This window comes from Micropterus dolomieu, linkage group LG18 (genome assembly GCF_021292245.1).
Source record: "Micropterus dolomieu isolate WLL.071019.BEF.003 ecotype Adirondacks linkage group LG18, ASM2129224v1, whole genome shotgun sequence".
Taxonomy (NCBI): domain Eukaryota; kingdom Metazoa; phylum Chordata; class Actinopteri; order Centrarchiformes; family Centrarchidae; genus Micropterus; species Micropterus dolomieu.
The window spans coordinates 23,653,829-23,672,307 of record NC_060167.1 but is presented as its reverse complement, the minus strand read 5'-3'; the positions used below and the strand labels follow the sequence as shown (position 1 = coordinate 23,672,307).

General features: G+C 39.9%; 2 protein-coding genes across 2 annotated transcripts in view; both read left to right on the top strand.

Moving 5' to 3' along the window:
• The window catches only part of faim2b (Fas apoptotic inhibitory molecule 2b), a 76,435-nt gene that overhangs the window by 7,148 nt on the left and 50,808 nt on the right, over nt 1-18,479 (top strand). The gene's annotated exons all lie outside the window — the stretch shown is intronic.
• LOC123956869 (tensin-like) overlaps nt 2,670-18,479 on the top strand; it is a 53,700-nt gene continuing 37,890 nt past the window's right edge. The window contains exons 1-3 of the mRNA XM_046029362.1: nt 2,670-2,744; nt 7,578-7,692; nt 13,618-13,655. Of these exons, the coding sequence (XP_045885318.1) occupies nt 2,670-2,744; nt 7,578-7,692; nt 13,618-13,655 (228 nt within the window). The remainder of the gene's footprint in view (nt 2,745-7,577; nt 7,693-13,617; nt 13,656-18,479) is intronic.

The window sequence follows — 18,479 nt, the reverse complement described above, 5'->3', positions numbered from 1 at the left end:
TAGTCCCAGATGTAGCAGCTCAAAATGCACCTGGCATAAACAGGAAGTTCAGACTACAAACATTTACACTATCTTCTTTTGGTAGGGTGGTGAATGTATATGTGTGGCTTTGAGGACTTTATGGGTCTGATACATATTACAGAGAAAAGTGATACATATAAAATATGTGGTCAGAGCAGATTTATGTCAATAGAACACATTTTGTCTAGAAAAGGCCAGAAAACCACGGTGGGCCGTTTTGGGGTTTCAAAACAATGGATAAACGGTGTTTTTCCATTTCAATGGTCTGATTTGCAGAAGGTTTAGCCATAAGCTCATGTCACATTAACTATGTTGATAACAGAAAGTAAGTTATTGACCTTAAGAAGCTGACTGCTACAATATTTCTTAATCAGCAGCTGTTAGTCAAGTTAGCATAATTACAAGCTAGCAAGCTACAAGCAACTGAGGCTAAAATACAGTACAGAGATAATAGGAAAATTTACTACCTTAAAGTTTTATCATCAAATGGACTAATGGGAAGCTGCATTTTCCTGTAAAATTTGTTTTGGCCACTTGGGGACAGCAGAAACAAGCTTTACACAAATAAATAACACAATATTTACAACCAACTTGTTAGCTTGTGCCTACACATCCAGCAAATAAATTACGGAGCAATATTAGCCTTTCTTTGGAGTCGTGTTTGTGTCCACTAGGCGAATGTAAGTCTAATATGGACTCATTCCAGCTCTGTTTCTTGTCTCCACTAATCTTGTGGAAAATATCTGCTACTTTAGCTGGTAAATGCTCCACTACGTTCACCAGCTGGCTGCTCACTTTGTGTGTCTGTCATTTGGTGCTGGGCAGGTTAGTGTAGTCTGTGAGTTCATCACAAGAGAAGCTCTTGTCATGTGATCCATTGTTATTATGAAAATATTGATTATAGTTACTCGTTTAGTAACTTTTTAAAGCTACTTAGCTGCTAGCTAGCCAGTGAGGTTCAATATCAGTTTTTCGATAACAGTCAGACAGAAATATTACCTCAAAATTGTAACTTATAGCTTTTTAAAGTCTTGAAAATCTCTGCGAATGTTTTCCAAGTAGGCTAGGGAGTAGGGAGTGAATTGGTAGATATTTATCTGGTCTGAGTTCTATCATTTGTCAATGGCCACCATGAGAAAATAAAACTCATCCTCATAAATGGTGTCCCTCCTAATCTCGTGTCTTCTATGTTCCTATGACACCTTTATCTGTATGTCTAGCTGTACATGCATGACTGAATACATGCATCTTTTGTGACTGGTTATATGTGCCAGGATTTGTGTTCATGCGTTGCCGTCAATGAGCAGAAGCAAAGTGCAGTGTCTTTGAGAGAGTCGCACCCCCCCTCACTCCCTTCCTTTCACTTCCCGCCTGCTCCCACATCTTGGCTCTAAGTGGGGTCGCGGTTCGAGGTAGCATAGTGATGCTTTTCATTAGCTAAGTGCAACTGGGGGAGAGGAGCACAGAGCCTTGATTTACTAGGCCTGCTGTCTATAAGCCTGAACACACACACACACACACACACACACACACACACACACACACACACACACACACACACACACACACACACACAGAAACACCTTCTCTCCTCTTCCTCCATCCTTGGCTCTTAGACTGTTCACTCTATCCCTGTATCCCCCTCTTTCTCTCCATGTACATCTATTTTCCTTCCCCTCTCTATTAGTCTTCTCCTTTCTCTCCCTCACAACTCTCCTGTCCATTTTCACTCTCTGGCCCCTCCTGGGATTCTCCTCCTAACACGACACAGAGGACAGGGCTTGTGATTTTTCAGCTTTCTGTATCAGCTTGTCTTTTGGATGGCTGCTTTCAGATGTGTATGTCGAAATTTCTGTTTTACTAGGAGTCAAAAACAGAGCTTTCAGTAGAGATCCGCACCTTAAAAAAACTGACTCCAAGTTTCCATGACTGTAATTTGATCAGCTGTAATTATTGTGAAATAATCATACTGCTTTCATCTTGATTTCAGCATGACAGTTGTCTGGTTTTATTCATGATAGTACAGGAGTCTGTTGATTTTCGTGATTTTGGTGACACCCATGGTAAAAAATGGCCACTACTTCGCTAGTGGAACACACACACACACACACACACACACACACACACACACACACACACATACACATATATATATATATATATATATATATATGTGTGTGTGTGTGTGTGTATATATAAAATATGATTTCATTAACCTTGCTGATTTCTGCAATGGTAGGCGTGTTAGTTAGCAACAGAGATTATGTGGGGAAATGTTGCTTGAACGTCCTTTTCTTGGCAAAACTTTAAGTTTTTCTTGACATGGAATCCAGGACGCAAGTTGTTTCGGACCAGATAATAAAATCTGTCATGGATGATTAAGAATCTGATGGCATTCATTAGTGAATTGGTTTTCTGATTACATGCCCCATTGTGAGCTTTACTAACATCTTACATGTTACAACATACTCCTTGAAAAAAACTTTTAAAAAAAATATGAGACCCAGAGCCCATGAAACTCTGAGGGTCATGTCCATTGCAGAAGGCACAAACTAAGTACTGAGCCCTCTTTTTCTCTTTGTTGATTACTCGCCATTTAAGCTGCTGAGGCCCCTTTCCCTCTTTCTCTGAAAAAACTTGAATCCCAGATGCTACATGGCAGCCATCCAAGAACCATTTGCACTCCTGTTGTGGCGATACTCGCTGTGGGCCTCTATGCCAAGGTGTGCATGCATTTGTGTGCATGTGCGTGGTTGTGCAAACTTGTGGTTATATGTTTTCTCTCTCCTTTTTTAAAACCCTGCCTCATCCATCATTGTTTGACAGGACACATTGACCCCAGTTGCCGTGGCAGCCAGGTAACCATGGCTCCTGCCTGTGACACAGCTGGCTGCATCTGATTGGTTTAGCTGGCGGCTTTCTGCCAGGTCATCTTTAACATCAGGGCTGTAGAGTGGCACCTAGGCTCTTCAGTCGCTATTTATAAAGCCAGCCGGGCCCACTCTGCAAAAGATATTCATCCTTGCCAGTTATTTAGTCACATGTTTAGTCTGAAAATTACTTAAAGATTGATCCCAGTTTTTGGACATAATTTTACTTTTCTACATGTTGGAAATGGACAGACCAAAGCAGCTGATTCAATATGTTATTAGTAAAGAAAATAAAATTTTTTAAATTGGTGTTCTTGGAAACAAATAAAGATTTCTTACTCCTCTGGAAGATGTTTCTATTTGTCTAAACTAAAAATGAAATGAATACTGAATACTAAATTAAGTGACTTGCATATAAAAGTATTGTCAGGGCATGTTTGGCTGGGAGAAGCTGGTAAAATGCTTATAAATACAATGCAATACAATTGTCATTGGAAAACTGCCAATATCTCATACATAGCCTCATCACAAACATTTTTAACAGTTTCAATTATCAATCCTCTTATCATCTCCCTTGTTTGTTTTTGTCTAGAATTTTCCCTTTTAATTTGTCCATCTCAGCAGTCCTCCAATAATCATGATGGATCAGTCAGCTCATATTAATTAAATGTGTGTGTGGTCTGTGTGTGTTTAAACCTGAGCTGCTGTTCAATATATCAACCAACTTATGAAAGAATGTCATTAATGAGATGGTTGGCAGAGTGGCTGTTAATTAAGTTTTTCTTACAGGAATTATCAGCATGCATGTAGCCAGCACACTGTTTGTTTGAAGGTACCTGTTGTAACATGCTGTGTCTGGCTCCGTGCAGCCAAGGTCAGCCATGATTCCTCTCTGGAGCTTATAGCGAGTCACAGTGTGACAGAGTGTAACAAAAGCCATTAAGATTTAGGAAGATAGGGGAGCGAAAACGCTGAGAAATACACTTTTGTAAAAAGCTTTGAGCCAAATTGACTGCGGCACATGCAGAGGAAGGGGATAAAAGACAGGGAGCTTCAGAAAGCAACCAGAAAATGAGCTCAAAGAGAGCGAAGCAAAGGATTACACAATTTAGTCTTATTATCGCTGAGCCTCATCACCTGGAGTCCTTTGTAGATGGAGTAGTTCTGGTTGTAGCAGTACTGGTAGTGATTGTAATTAGTTGTGGTAGTAGAAGAACTAGCGGTAGCAGTTGTAGTCTTGCAAACAGTGGAGTTAGTCATTGAGGTCATAGAAGTACTTCTCCCAAAGGTTGGCCAGTACGTGGCATAGTATCACACCATCGTGTGTGTGTGTGTGTGTGTGTGTGTGTGTGTGTGTGTGTGTGTGTGTGCATACATGGGTGAATGTGAGACACTGTGAAAAGCTTTAAATAAAAGCACCAGATTAATGCAGTCCATTTATCATTGGATGTATTTGGATGCCATCTTTTGGGGTGTCTTCTGGTGTCATATAGGCCTAACGTTTCTTTACGCCACCAGCTGAAATAAAAAAAATTAAGCAAGCAAATCCCGACAGCTGTTTTTCTGCATGTAGCATGTTTATAAGAAGTATTCAGTATTTTTACATAACGTTAACACCACTCTCTCCCGACGAGTCCAAGCATCAGTGACAGTAGCGGCCGGAGTTTCTTTCCGTAAGTTTCAGGTTGGTGTGCTGCTTCAGCAGATGTTTCAATAAATTAAAAGTAGAATTTTTCACGGTTGAAAGCTTTTTGCTGGTCGCACTCGAGTTTACAATGGATGACAATGTTCTTTGCATCTTAGACTGTGACAAAATAATAGCAGTAGCTACTTACAGCTGTGGAAAGAACACCTCTCTATCTCATTTTCAATTCTTCCTTTAGTTTCAGTGGACATGAACAGCAAAATCTGGTGCCGCTGAATTGCTGCACAGTTGCGCATTCATGTCAAGGATGATGCGTTCAGTAATGCAGTAACACAGCGTTACCTGGATTAGTAACTGTAATAATATTACTGTTTTAGAAAAGCAATCCATTACACTACTAGTTACTGAGAAAAATAATAATACCTAATACAATATAACATAACACAAAATTCATGCATAACTATTAGTTCTTAAGTTTACTGTAGCACATCAACTTTTTTTCTTCCAACCCATCCAGGCTGTGAATGGTCAGTTCGCGAAAAGTTGAACATGTTTCAACTAAAGGCACCGATAAGGATGCCTTTAGTATCAATGGATATGTTCTCTCTGCTTTTAGTGTATCACTCAAACAATCAGCAATTGGTAGTGTAGAATTTTACTTTCAAAATGTGGTGCCCTCTGGGTAATGCAATATTATTTAGAGCCCAGAGAACCTGATATGGACGCTTCAAGCACTGCTCATACATGCAGCCAGGAGAGGCATGCATCAGCCTTAATAAATAACATAAGCTGACATGAAAGTAATGGTGAATCATGCGACTTGTTGCTGCTAAATGCTAACAAATTAGCTTTATTATGATTAAAAAACTAGATAGTCCTTTAATAAAATAAACTCTCTGGTGGAAAACCAACTGAGTTACAGGTGCTAGTGCTAAATAGGAAAGGGAATGAGACCTTGGCCCTGTATTGGTGGTTAAGTTTACTTGGTGGTTAGGTTTCTGGGGTTTTAATTAGTGCAAAGAGTTGACTTGAATATTGACACAGCTGGAAGAAACTGGCTTGTTGATACTGAGGTTTGATTTATTTCACTTCAGCTTGTAAAAGTGGATATTTTCTGGAGATTATTTTATTTGGGAAGTGATGCAGCATTTACAAGCCTCCTTCCATTTTTAGCTGAGAGGGATATTGTGAAATCGGAATCCCTTTCAGATGATTCATGGGATTGGTTAAATTTGTGTTAATTATTCCTGAAGGGGCTCGTTCATTCAACCTTTCACATTTGGAACAAGGTGTCTATAAAAAAACTGTTTTCAATAAAGTGCACTGAGATTTATAGTCCAGCGGAGAGCCCAACCCAGACCAGCCCAGCTTCACAAATACCCAATGGAAATGACATCATCGATAGGAGTCACCAAGGAGGTTGTTCAGACTAAGGGATGGTGGGAAAAGAGATCTCCGGAGAGAGGAGAGGAGAACAGGGAGAGCTGGGAGGGTGTTGGAGGGCGAGCAACAAGAAACTGTCAAAAGAAGAAATGAGAAAAGAGCAGATTTTGAGTTAACTGTCTGACCTCATTGTCTTTTTTCAGTTAATTTGACCTTCACATTGGGAAAATAGTACAACCCAAAAAAAACCTTGCACAATAGAATAAAACCTGATTACATTACATGTAACGTGGAATGCATCCCTCAGATCTGTTTCAAGTGTTTCATAAATGACTGAAAGATGACTAGAAAGTATGATGCTCTGAAGCATTCACTGTCAGTTTGAGCTGCTTTTCAGCTAAGGAACCTTCAAAGGGAATCCTAGTGACCCAGTTACAGTATTCCTGGCTGCATTTTGTGTGCTCCAGGCTAAACCAATCAAATCAACACTGAATAATGAGCAGCTGTTTGGCGGGAAAATCACATTTCAACATAGTGATGCTTTGAAAGAGTTGGAAATGTCGCTACATGTCAGGAATAAATTAGATAAGTCATGGGATTAATTTTTGCAAAGCTATGGGGAACATGCACACAGCAACTGCAGCCCCACCTTCGTCATCATCATCACCACCTTCATCATCATCACCATCTGTGATACAATGTCTTTGCATTGAGGGATGCAAAGCTCGTATGCGCTTCTCCTTCCTCACTGCTCTGCTCAGGTTTTGGTGCAGTTTCTGGAGCTGTTGTGTCCTCAGGCTACTCTGAGAAATGTTCCAGCTCCCCGAACACACATACACACACACATAGAGTACAGTATGAACACACAAACACATACTCAAATGTACACACACACACACACACACACACACACACACACACACACAGGCGTACATCATTCCTAGAGTTTTTTGAGGTTGTTGGCTGCTGTGAGTCTCTCTCTCTCTCTCTTTCTCTCTCTCTCTCTCTCTCACCATCATTAATTAATCATTTAATTAGAGAACTTCAAAGTGAAAACATCCTCTGCTGGTGGGCGGACTATGTCAGTGTGTGTCAGTGTGTGTGCATGCAACATTGTGACACAAAATAACATCAGTAATGAAAGTGTGTATCATGTGACGTTACCCTTAAATTAAAAAAAATAATTGTATAATAATGTCAAATGTTTATTATGCTGCTATATGCGCCATATTGGCATTTTTGTATAAACTGAGCACAAGACGAATTGGGTTTAACCATTTATTAAATCATAAATTGCTTTTTTGATCAATCAATTCATCATTTAGTCTATAAAATGTCAGAAAATATAAAAAAATTAAATATATTTCAATACTTATACTTATAAGTAACAAAATGAATACGACCTGTTCAAAGAAAGAAACCATCTAAGCCAAAGTGGGAAAAAAAGACAAAGAAAAACATTCAATATAACAAAGACACAAGTGAACCGGTCAACTGAAGCCAAATGCCATCAAAGACTGGGATCAAACCCCCCATGTGCAGCCATAGACGAATATATCTGTGTTGAATACCAAATGTGTTTCTATTGGCCATGGACCTGCTGGCATCAGTTCAACCGACTCTCTCCTGATCTCTCTTCCTTCCTCTTCTTCCCTCAGCCCGACGAGCTGGAGGGTGTCCACACACACACCTTCAAGCTGAAGCCATTCAAGAAGGCCAAGAGCTGTGATATATGCAAGCAAGCCATCACCAAGGAAGGCCTCATCTGCAAAGGTGAGCGTCTGGGATGTTCAACTCTGCTGGGAGTTCAACTTTGACTCTGAGCAGACGTGGGGGTTAGAACGAGTGATTTGTGGCCAGACAGTGGCCGGGTTAAATTCCTGGAACGGATAAGAGAGCGATTCATTCATGAATATGTTCTCCAGATTCCTGTTCAGGATGGCTGGCAGGGCTGTGGATCTATCCCAGCATGCATAAAGTCCTTTAATCTGTGATCTTGCTCTTTTATTTCAATCTACTTTTTTTTGTATTTGTTTTTGATGACATTGTTGGCACTTGTGGTTGTTCTTACAAAGCTCTGCCCCAAATATGTTTTTCTTTAAAACGGTATAATTAGAAATTGCATGAAAACTACATTTAAACACATACATATAATAATGTAAGGTGCACACAGGCTAAAAATATAATGATTTTTTACTTCCACATGTGTCATATTGCCACTTGTTAAATGTTCTACCATGTTCTACAAATAAGAATAAAAAAAAAAAGAATTAAAAATGGCTTTAATCAGTGGAATCGATAACAATGGAAATCAGCTGAATCAAATCAGTCCATTAAATGACAGAAAACATTAAAAATATGCATCACATTTCTTAGAACACAAGTTGAGGTCTTTAAATAGCTTGTTTTGTCCCAACCAACAGCCCAAAATCCAAGATATTCACCTTACGATGATATAAAATGCTTCTGGCAGCTGTTATTGCTGCTAGAAAGATGCATCATGTCAGCAGACGATTTCTCTTTACCAGGAAACAAGTTACTGCTTTAGAACAGCAAATGTTGGTTGGATCACTGTTGTTCAGTTTTTGATAGATTGCAGCACAATCTATCCAAACTGCTTAGGTTTACGTTCCTTCCTTTCAAACTCGAGATGTATTTTACATCTGTCTCTGCCTTACTTTTAGGCTGTGCATCTCCCTTGTTTTGTTTGACTGTTTTTGTTTGAGCTGCAATGCGTAAAGTGTGTATGTGTGCACATGTCTGCTGTTTCAGCTTGTGCTTCTTTCCCCTCTTCCTCCCTCCCTTTAAGCCTCCCTGTCTTCCTCCACTATCCAGTCACATGTTTTCCATTCTAATTTTAGAAGAAGTAAAGGTTTTATTGTAACTCCAAGAAAAGTCCAGGGGAAATTAACATTAGAGGACTCCCGGGCAGCCTCACAGTTTCTTTCTTGTCTCCCTCCCTCCCTCCATCTCTCTAACGCACTTTCACTTCCTCTCCCTTTCTCCTTTTTGAACTACAAACACAGCATCTTTAGCAGAAGCCGGGTTGACAAACACTCCAGGCCTGGCAGTAGGAGAGCGGGCCTGTATGGGGCTTTGGCTGAGGATTTGCTGTTAAAATTAGCATGGCTGCTGCTGCTGCATTAGCCTAGATAAGAGGGAAAAAAGGGAAAGGGGGTGAGGGGTGTGGGGTAGAGCGAGGCAGAATAAAGAGAGAGAAATTGGGGTATAGGGGGATTGGGCGATAGACATGGAAAACAAAGGAAAGAGAGTGCAAAGGGGAGCACAGGAGAATTACTTTCCCTTTCATCCCTCTTTTGTTCATTCATCCTCGCTGTTAAAATACAGTCGACTGCAGTAAGCTTTCCCTGCCAAATGGTAAAGCTTAAAGTCATCCAGCTGAAAGCCTAAAACTGCCTCCTGCAGTCTTACAGCAGCTTTGTGTGCGCAAAATTGGTTTAATCAGCAAAAAATAGATTTTTGTTGCAAGTGCAAGCCTTTTTCTGTACTGTGTGTTCACAAGCAAAATAAATGGACACATGTTAATCTGAGCATCCTTCCTGCCCTTTTATAATTACCTGGAAGTGTTGCTACACGCCCCAGCAAAAAGGCAACATTGCTAGAGGGCTTGGGACCAAGAGATAAGATGTGACAATACAACGAACAATGTGCTGTGTGTCTTGAAGATGTACGCATATGTTGAGGATGTATAAATGCCCTGATTACCTGAGATATTGCTACTTGCAGTAACATTTTGGGACATACGTGGGGTTATGTGCCAGACTATTTATTGGTCCTGACCAATTGTCAGACAACCATTGGAAACTGTGGGAAGTTATTTCTCCTAGCCAAGCCCCAAAACTGCTACTAAACAGCAAAAAGTTGATTTTAACTACTGTTAAATTTAAAAGAAAACAAACAAAGCCAGGTTAGCTGGTAACCCCTGTTTCCAGTCTTTGTGCTAAGCTAAGCTAACCAGCTGCTGGGTGTAGCCTTGTTACGGATAAATATGAAAGTAGTGTCAATCCTCGCATTTAACTCTCCACCAGAAAGTGAGCAAGTTTGTATCCCAAAATGTGAAACCATCCTTTTAAACCTTAATTACAAATCCATCCTGTGCAGACCAACATTACTCAAATCGACAGAAAGTTTCTAAAGACATAAAATAAAAATATGGCCAGTTTGCAGCCAAATTTTTGTGTCACTAGCTTTGTTCACCGCTCTGTGTGTAGGTTGGACCTGTCAAAGTATGCACATGCACCTGCAAATGGATCCAAAATGACAAATATATTCATGTGTGCATCATGTCTCTAGTTTATTTACTTGGTCTTTGCATGTTTTCCTTTGTTCTTTTCTGAGATGTAACAGTGTGAGGTTAAACTTGCACCTCCTGTGGATAAGGGGGACTCATTAACAGTGTAAAGCCACATGATGATAATGATTCCCTCTGGTGTCTGAATGGATCCGCTCCAGGTTTCTAAGATATATTGGCAAAGGAAGCTTTAAGGAAACTTATAAAGAAACATATGCCGTTATTTGCACTAACAGAGAAGAACCAAAAAATATCACTGTGCTCAAGTCTTTTTAAGAATTTAATAATGCACTTTTATTATTGAAACATGTAGTATGTCAGTTATTTCTTTCTTTTCTCTGCTGGCTTCTATTTCTGCTTTGTATCATTAACACATTTCATTTATACGCAGCAGTTTTGCATTAATAAAACATGTTTCAGAATCATATCTAGGTTAGGAGTTTCACTTACATGGCAGGCAATGACTATGACAATTATTGTCACTGTTTTTTAACTGGTTATTCCAAGAATATTATTCTGTAGAAATAGTCAGTAATATGAATGATACTGAAAGATTGTTCTGATGGTTAATTAACAAGCTGTTTGCAAAATTGTGGAGTACTTGGGAGTAGAGAGTACTTCAGAGTACTGTCTTTCATGCATGTGAAAATAGAGTGTGCTTGTGGCAAATTTTAAGAGGAATCTCACAAAGTGCAATCTAATCTAATACAAAAAATATCACTTTACTTTGTTCCTACCAAACATTGCTACTGAACTGGATGACCTGCTGTTCAATCAAAGAATGATGTATTTTAAGAAAATAATCAACATTTTTCTCAGTGGATTGAGTTGAGTTTGCTCAGTTGTCATGGAGACCGCTTAGTTGTCTTCACATGACCAAAGTATGGAACTTTGGTCACATGATAACAGGCCGTAACTCTGTTCTCTCTGTTCAAGGATGGCCTTGTTACATAATATGACAACAACTGAGCAAACCCCATCAGCTGATAAATAAAGCTGTGGTTTAAAGCTAGTAAGTGGACTTTGAGTGAAGATAACTATGTCAGTCTTCTTTCTAGTCTAGAAGGAACTGTGTAGCTCAAAGAACATACACTCACCTAAAAGATTATTAGGAACACCTGTTCAATTTCTCATTAATGCAAATATCTAATCAGCCAATCACATGGCAGTTGCTTCAATGCATTTAGGGGTGTGGTCCTGGTCAAGACAATCTCCTGAACTCCAAACTGAATGTCAGAATGGGAAAGAAAGGTGATTTAAGCAATTTTGAGCGTGGCATGGTTGTTGGTGCCATACGGGCCGGTCTGAGTATTTCACAATCTGCTCAGTTACTGGGATTTTCACGCACAACCATTTCTAGGGTTTACAAAGAATGGTGTGAAAAGGGAAAAACATCCAGTATGCGGCAGTCCTGTGGGCGAAAATGACTTGTTGATGCTAGAGGTCAGAGGAGAATGGGCCAACTGATTCAAGCTGATAGAAGAGCATCTTTGACTGAAATAACCACTCGTTACAACCGAGGTATGCAGCAAAGCATTTGTGAAGCCACAACACGCACAACCTTGAGGCGGATGGTCTACAACAGGAGAAGACCCCACCGGGTACCATCGTACCTCATCTCCACTACAAATAGGAAAAAGAGGCTACAATTTGCAAGAGCTCACCAAAATTGGACAGTTGAAGACTGGAAAAATGTTGCCTGGTCTGATGAGTCTCGATTTCTGTTGAGACATTCAGATGGTAGAGTCAGAATTTGGCGTAAACAGAATGAGAACATGGATCCATCATGCCTTGTTACCACTGTGCAGGCTGGTGGTGGTGTAATGGTGTGGGGGATGTTTTCTTGGCACACTTTAGGCCCCTTAGTGCCAATTGGGCATCGTTTAAATGCCACAGCCTACCTGAGCATTGTTTCTGACCATGTCCATCCCTTTATGGCCACCATGTACCCATCCTCTGATGGCCACTTCCAGCAGGATATTGCACCATGTCACAAAGCTCGAATCATTTCAAATTGGTTTCTTGAACATGACAATGAGTTCACTGTACTAAAATGGCCCCCACAGTCACCAGATCTCAACCCAATAGAGCATCTTTGGGATGTGGTGGAACGGGAGCTTCGTGCCCTGGATGTGCATCCCACAAATCTCCATCAACTGCAAGATGCTATCCTATCAATATGGGCCAACATTTCTAAAGAATGCTTTCAGCACCTTGTTGAATCAATGCCACGTAGAATTAAGGCAGTTCTGAAGGCGAAAGGGGGTCAAACACAGTATTAGTATGGTGTTCCTAATAATCCTTTAGGTGAGTGTATATTTTTGCACTCTGATCTGTTGAAGTTACAAATACTTCAGTCTACACAGTTTTACCGTGTCTACACCCATCAGGGTTACTTGAACATTTCTACACTAGTTTAAAGAGTTGCCTCTCTTATTGAATGTGCACATATTCACTGAGCATCTCCAAATAATCAGCACTTTACACACAAAATTGCCCCGTAATACATTTATCACCATTACACAGGTTTATCTTAAGTGTTGTTCTTACTGTCCGCTTCTCTGCAAGAACACCCAGAGCATGCATACACCCACACCGTCCCTTCTCCCTTGTTCATTTGTTCACTTGTTCTGCTCACACATCAAAAACACATCTACACACTCACACCACCTGGGGACCACCTAGGTTGACAGCGAGGCAAGCAGGTGTGGGGGGGTCAAGAGTCGTACCTGCCAAGACATCAAAATGCGGCCATTTCATGCCTGTAGGTCATGTTCTTACTCTATCACTGTTTTTAATGATGACAATATTTAACTCTAATCTAATCTAATTCAGACTTAAACCTCTTTTAGTAGGTGTGCAGTCATAGCTGTTACCTGTTTTATATAGCTTATTATACCAAGTTTTTTTCCATTTTAACACCTCTGTCTAAAGGTCCCTTTAAAGCTCAAGCATGAATCAAAAAGTGAAAATATACTAACAAAATAACAATGGATGGATGTTTGGATGTTTGCTTTATGCAGCCACTTGGGGGCAGCACCACAGCATGTTAGTGTCAGAATGAGAGCTGCCCTTGTTGCAGTTTCCTTTTCAGTCCATTCAGCAGCAAACACTGTTGTTCCTGAGTAAAAGGCTGAACAATTGGTGTAATTCTACTGCGATGAAGAGTACTTATGTCCATACCTGCATCTGTTTGGAAAGAAAAAATTGATTGTGTGTTCTTTTTTCATTCTTTCTGAGCAGTTCACTTGCAAAATTGTTCCTTGTGCGATGACCATGTGTGAGATTGTGTGCATTAAGTGTGTATTTCTACTGTCCAGTGACATTGTTGCTCCTGTCTGTTTAAATGAAGCATTACAACCCTAACTGTGTCTGTTTTCTTTCAGCGTGCCGGTTGTCCTGCCATAAAAAATGTGAAGTGAAGGTAAGACACTAACCATCTTTCACTCCTTATTATTAATGAGTTATTACTTGATATCATTGGTTGTGTACACCCACATGCCAACGTGGGCCCATCAACCCTCACACATGCAATAAAATGCACATCTGTATTATACACATCCAGACACACATATTTTAACATAAAATGCACAGGTACATCTATACTGTAGCTCTTTCCTTGGTTACTTAATATTTTTATGCTTTTAATATTATTAATTTAAATTAAATAACAAAAGAGACAGCAACATAAAGGAAGGAACTTAAAGCTGCTCTGTTATAGTTTGTAAGAGTTCATATTTTTGTCTAGAAACCTTTATATGTGATCACAGATGTTAAGCTAAGACTGTTGACAGGCAGTTTCAGACTAATGCTGGGTTTAGACCGATATCATGACTGCGTGAAAAAAAAGATGCAGCACTCTCCTCTTCAATGAGGACAACAGGGATGCAAATGCAGAGGGATCCATTGGCCAATTACGTACCTGCACGTGTTTTGACAGTACCGGAATACTATGTAATGGGAATGCCACTTTGGTTCGGTTGCATTACATTTCCATTCTACGAATATTCGTTCCATTTCCCATTGACCTTGACTATTGAATCCCACACAGCCGATCATTTCAAGCATGTGCTTCCTGCTTCAGTGCAATGTACAGACAGCTCCGGTCCAACTCCTTTTTTCAAATTTGACCATGCGAATGTGCTCGGTTGGCCAATAGAAACTCTGATGCATTGAGTCAACCCGTTCTCACTCCCAAATCGTCCCTTATGGGTGCATGGTCAGGATCCGTTTGCATTAGTTTGTAATGCACTGGTGAGCCCCTAGCTTCATAGTTCAACGCACTGGGGGAAGTCCTGTAAAGGTAGGTGTAGGATAACAGAGAAGTCAGAGCAGAGTAAGGAGGTGGTTGGGGTGGATGGTGGGCCCGAAACCGGACTTTCAACCAAGAGGCCGGTGTTCATTTTCCATGTGACACTGAATGTTTTTATTTAAGTTACATAAGTTACGCAAGTAACGTTAAGTTAACTGACGTACGTAACATACTTATTTTAACCCAAACCATGATTAAGTACTTTTGGTGCCTAAACCTAACCAAAATGCAACGTTTCACAACGTTAACAAGTTTACAACTTTTATTTTGAAAGTCTAACCGGACATCTTGGTCAAGACACACCAAGGTGTCTTGACCAAGCATCCATATGTGATAAGTTGGGAGTGAGAATGTGTTGGAAATGAGTTTGAAAATGGACATGTTTTCATTCTAGCTTGTTTCATCACCATATTTTGTATATTATCACTCTACAAGACTACAAACTGTATCGCTGTTTACAGCGTGTGACTGCTATGATCAATAGCTCCATCATCAGAACCACAACGTCACTTTTGTTTTTACACGGGCTGTGTGCAGGATACATTCGTTGAATGACAGATGAGTTACCTTTTAGTTCTCATAGTATTATAAACCACTAGGCAATGTTTTAGCATCTGACAAGCCTTCGAAGTTGTGGTTTTATTACTCCAAAACCATCTTTCCATGTCTCTCCTGGGTCATATGTCATCCTCTCACTGGTACCTGATACAACACCAACGCAGACCCTTGTGTGTTTTTTTTTAACACAGGTGTGTTTTAATTGTCTTAAAATAGGCTTGCCTGAACCTCTTCAATCAATTGCTGAAGCTATTCTAATTAAGCAAGTTTGTAGCAAAAGTCATGAGTCATTGTTCGTATCCTGAGCCGCATTATGTTTAAAAAAAAAAATCCTGAAAACTGAAGAGGAAGGAAAACCATGTGGTGCATCATCTGTGCTTCCTCACATTGAATCGCATATTCCACAGTTCTACCTCTTCACAGTCACACTCACCGTATTTGATCCCAATTGGAAAAGAGAAGAATGCATGGAGAGAGAAAATGAAAAGGAAGGAAGGGAGGAATGAATGACGATGAGAAGGGAGGAAAAGGGTGGAGGGGAAGAGCGTAACAAGGCTATTCTTAGTGGTTTTAGATTTAGATTTTAAATGTAGAAATGTCTCTCTTTTCCACCCCTCTCCTCTCCAGTCTGCCCTGATTCTTACCTCCTCTCCCCTTCCCCAAAAAAATCCCCAAAACCATCGCTCTACCAAAATTTTACTAAAGGAACAAAAGCTGTGTGTTCCTAAAACATCTGAGGAGAAATCTCCCAAATACCTCTAAAACCAGGCAAAGCCATTTGTGGTGGCAGTTGAAGAATAATCTGAATAGCCAAAGTCATGAGTCATTCATTCCGGTGGTGACAGACATTGGACAGGCAATGTTTTGCAGGAGGAACAAAAGGTGTGTGTGCGAGTGTTTCTGAAGAAATGATATTGTTGATAGCAGAAGAAGGAATTGAATTTAGTGAATCTGGCTTCAAATTACAGCTTTGCCACGATATTCCTAATCCTTATTTGCTAATGTGCTGATCCCCAAATTGGTTAATTCGGCACCAATCATCTATGTTGGCGCTTTCCAGTGAAATGACTCAAATCAAAACAAACAGGACACAACATGGCAGTGGCATGCTCATTGTTTTAGCCAGTAAAAGTGCGGAAAAGTCAAGTTGTTGTGCAAATACGAGTGTGGATTTTGGCAGACGGCGATGCTGTCTTCGGCTGACTCCACGCTGACCTTGAACAGTAAATTTGTCATGAAGCACAATGAGGTTGTTGCCAGTGGTTTGCAGTTCACCAGACGTGAAGATAACTGCCGCGCTGCATTGATTTCATTTTATGTGTTTATTATTTCAAGCTGCCGCAACTTCCCTTGTTATGCAGTATTGTAACCAGGACGATAGACCAGGACAGTTGTTTTGACTGTTTTAATGGTAGTGTTATTACGTTTTATGCAGCATCTCTGTGTTTTTATGGCACTTTAATGGGGCCCTTCTGATTTTAATGAGGGTGTAATGAAGGTAAATGCTTTTAACATATGACGTGAGACAATATATGTATAATTTATTTATACTAAGTGTCTGCACTATACACACTATCACTTTATAAATTTAATTTGTTTATATTTTTGACTAGGTTTCATATTATTAAGTCATTTTGTTGCAGATCAGAATGAACAAAAGTAATACAAAGTGATTTATAAGGTCAACATTTGCAATATGATAATTACTTACTTACAATTAAGTACTTAATTGGAAAATATTTCAGTAATCATATATTTAATGCCTTGTACAATCAGGGCTGTAGCTACTACTAAACACACTGAGGTCATGTTTGTTTGTGAGAATAGTGGCGTTTTAACAACTTTAGTAGGATTTCACATTCAACAAATACACACGCTTATTTTAAGGCTGATTCTAATAAATTCATATTTATTTTAATTAAAATTAAATATTAGTAAAAGGAGCATTAAGTGCCATTTACAGAACTCTGTTGACCAGAGTGACCAGACAAAATGCAACAACATGACAATATGAAAATGTCTCTGGCATCCATAGACTGTAAGAAGTGAACGTAGTCATCGTGACGTCACCTGTTGGTTTGTGGACTGCCATTTTGAAGCCTCGAGTTTGGCCAATACGATGCCGCCAATTTTGTTTTTTTGCAACCAGCAGTACCAGACGTAACCATATTTGGACGAGACGGTGGAGCTAATGGCCATGTGTGGCGCTAGCTAGCTTGCTTAGCTAGGTGCATCTGTAATTCACGTTAAGGCTTAAAACTAAACATACTCACCAGAGAAAGTAAACATACTCTGCTTTACGGTCTATTTTCCTCTAAATGGGACCATAATTTACTAAATTAACATCATGTTGTATTAAAGAAGACTTGAAACTAGTGATTGAGACCATAAACTCATTAGGAAAGTGTTTACTGAGGTAATAAATCAGGTGAGAAGTAGGGTCATTCTACCATTATTTCTAATGGAACCTGACTTCCCCCCCTGCTGGCCATTGGCTAGAATGCGGGTTTAAGGGACTTCCTTGATCACGTCAGTTCGCTGACCGGATATTTATATAGTATATAACACTACTAAATATTTTAATAAAACATCTGCCTTTTCAATTACTTAATTACTTTGAGGACATAAATGTCTTGCAAGCAGTTGCTCCAAATAGAGGAGGGGGAAAGTGAGTTTCTGAAGCAAGATATGCAATATGCTGTTCATTTTACTTGTGCAGTAAAATAATCTGAATTATTGCACCTTTAAAGTCCATAAAAATTGTTTGAAAATCTGTAACCACACGCGGTTCGATCATTAACTTTTAAAGCTTCTGAAAATGTCTGTGTAGAACATCAAAGAGACAGATGTCCGTTAATGTGCCTTGTTGAAGAACGGCTAATCATCTCTGGCTGCCCTTCATTTTCTGTTTTCCTTTGCGTCCAACCGCAACCATCTCTGTGTGGACGTCTGTTGTTGGAGCCCAGAGGATGTTGTAGCTTGGCAACGGATGCTTTCCCATCCCGCACAGGCTTAGTGACCTCAGTAAGCTGTCTATAGTGAGTGGGGCTGTTATGGTTGTCTATAGTGAGTGGGGTGCTTGTCAGGACAGGGTGTTGTGGCTGGGAGGCTGCCCAAAATCTGTCTGGTTGTGGGTTGGAGACAGAGGGTCTCTGTTAAACAGGATTCTGGTGTATTGGGTCCTCATACCTGACCTTAAACTGTGGGTTCTCTGGGGTTTTTCAAGTTGTGCTAGGCAATTTTGGTGTAATAAATTACATGAAGAAGAGCATTTAAATTTCTCAAAGGAACAAACTAATCATTTGGACCCGCTGGTGTTTAAACTGAAACATACCACAGCCCAGCAATTTTAAGGGCCTTCATTTTGACTATATGTCA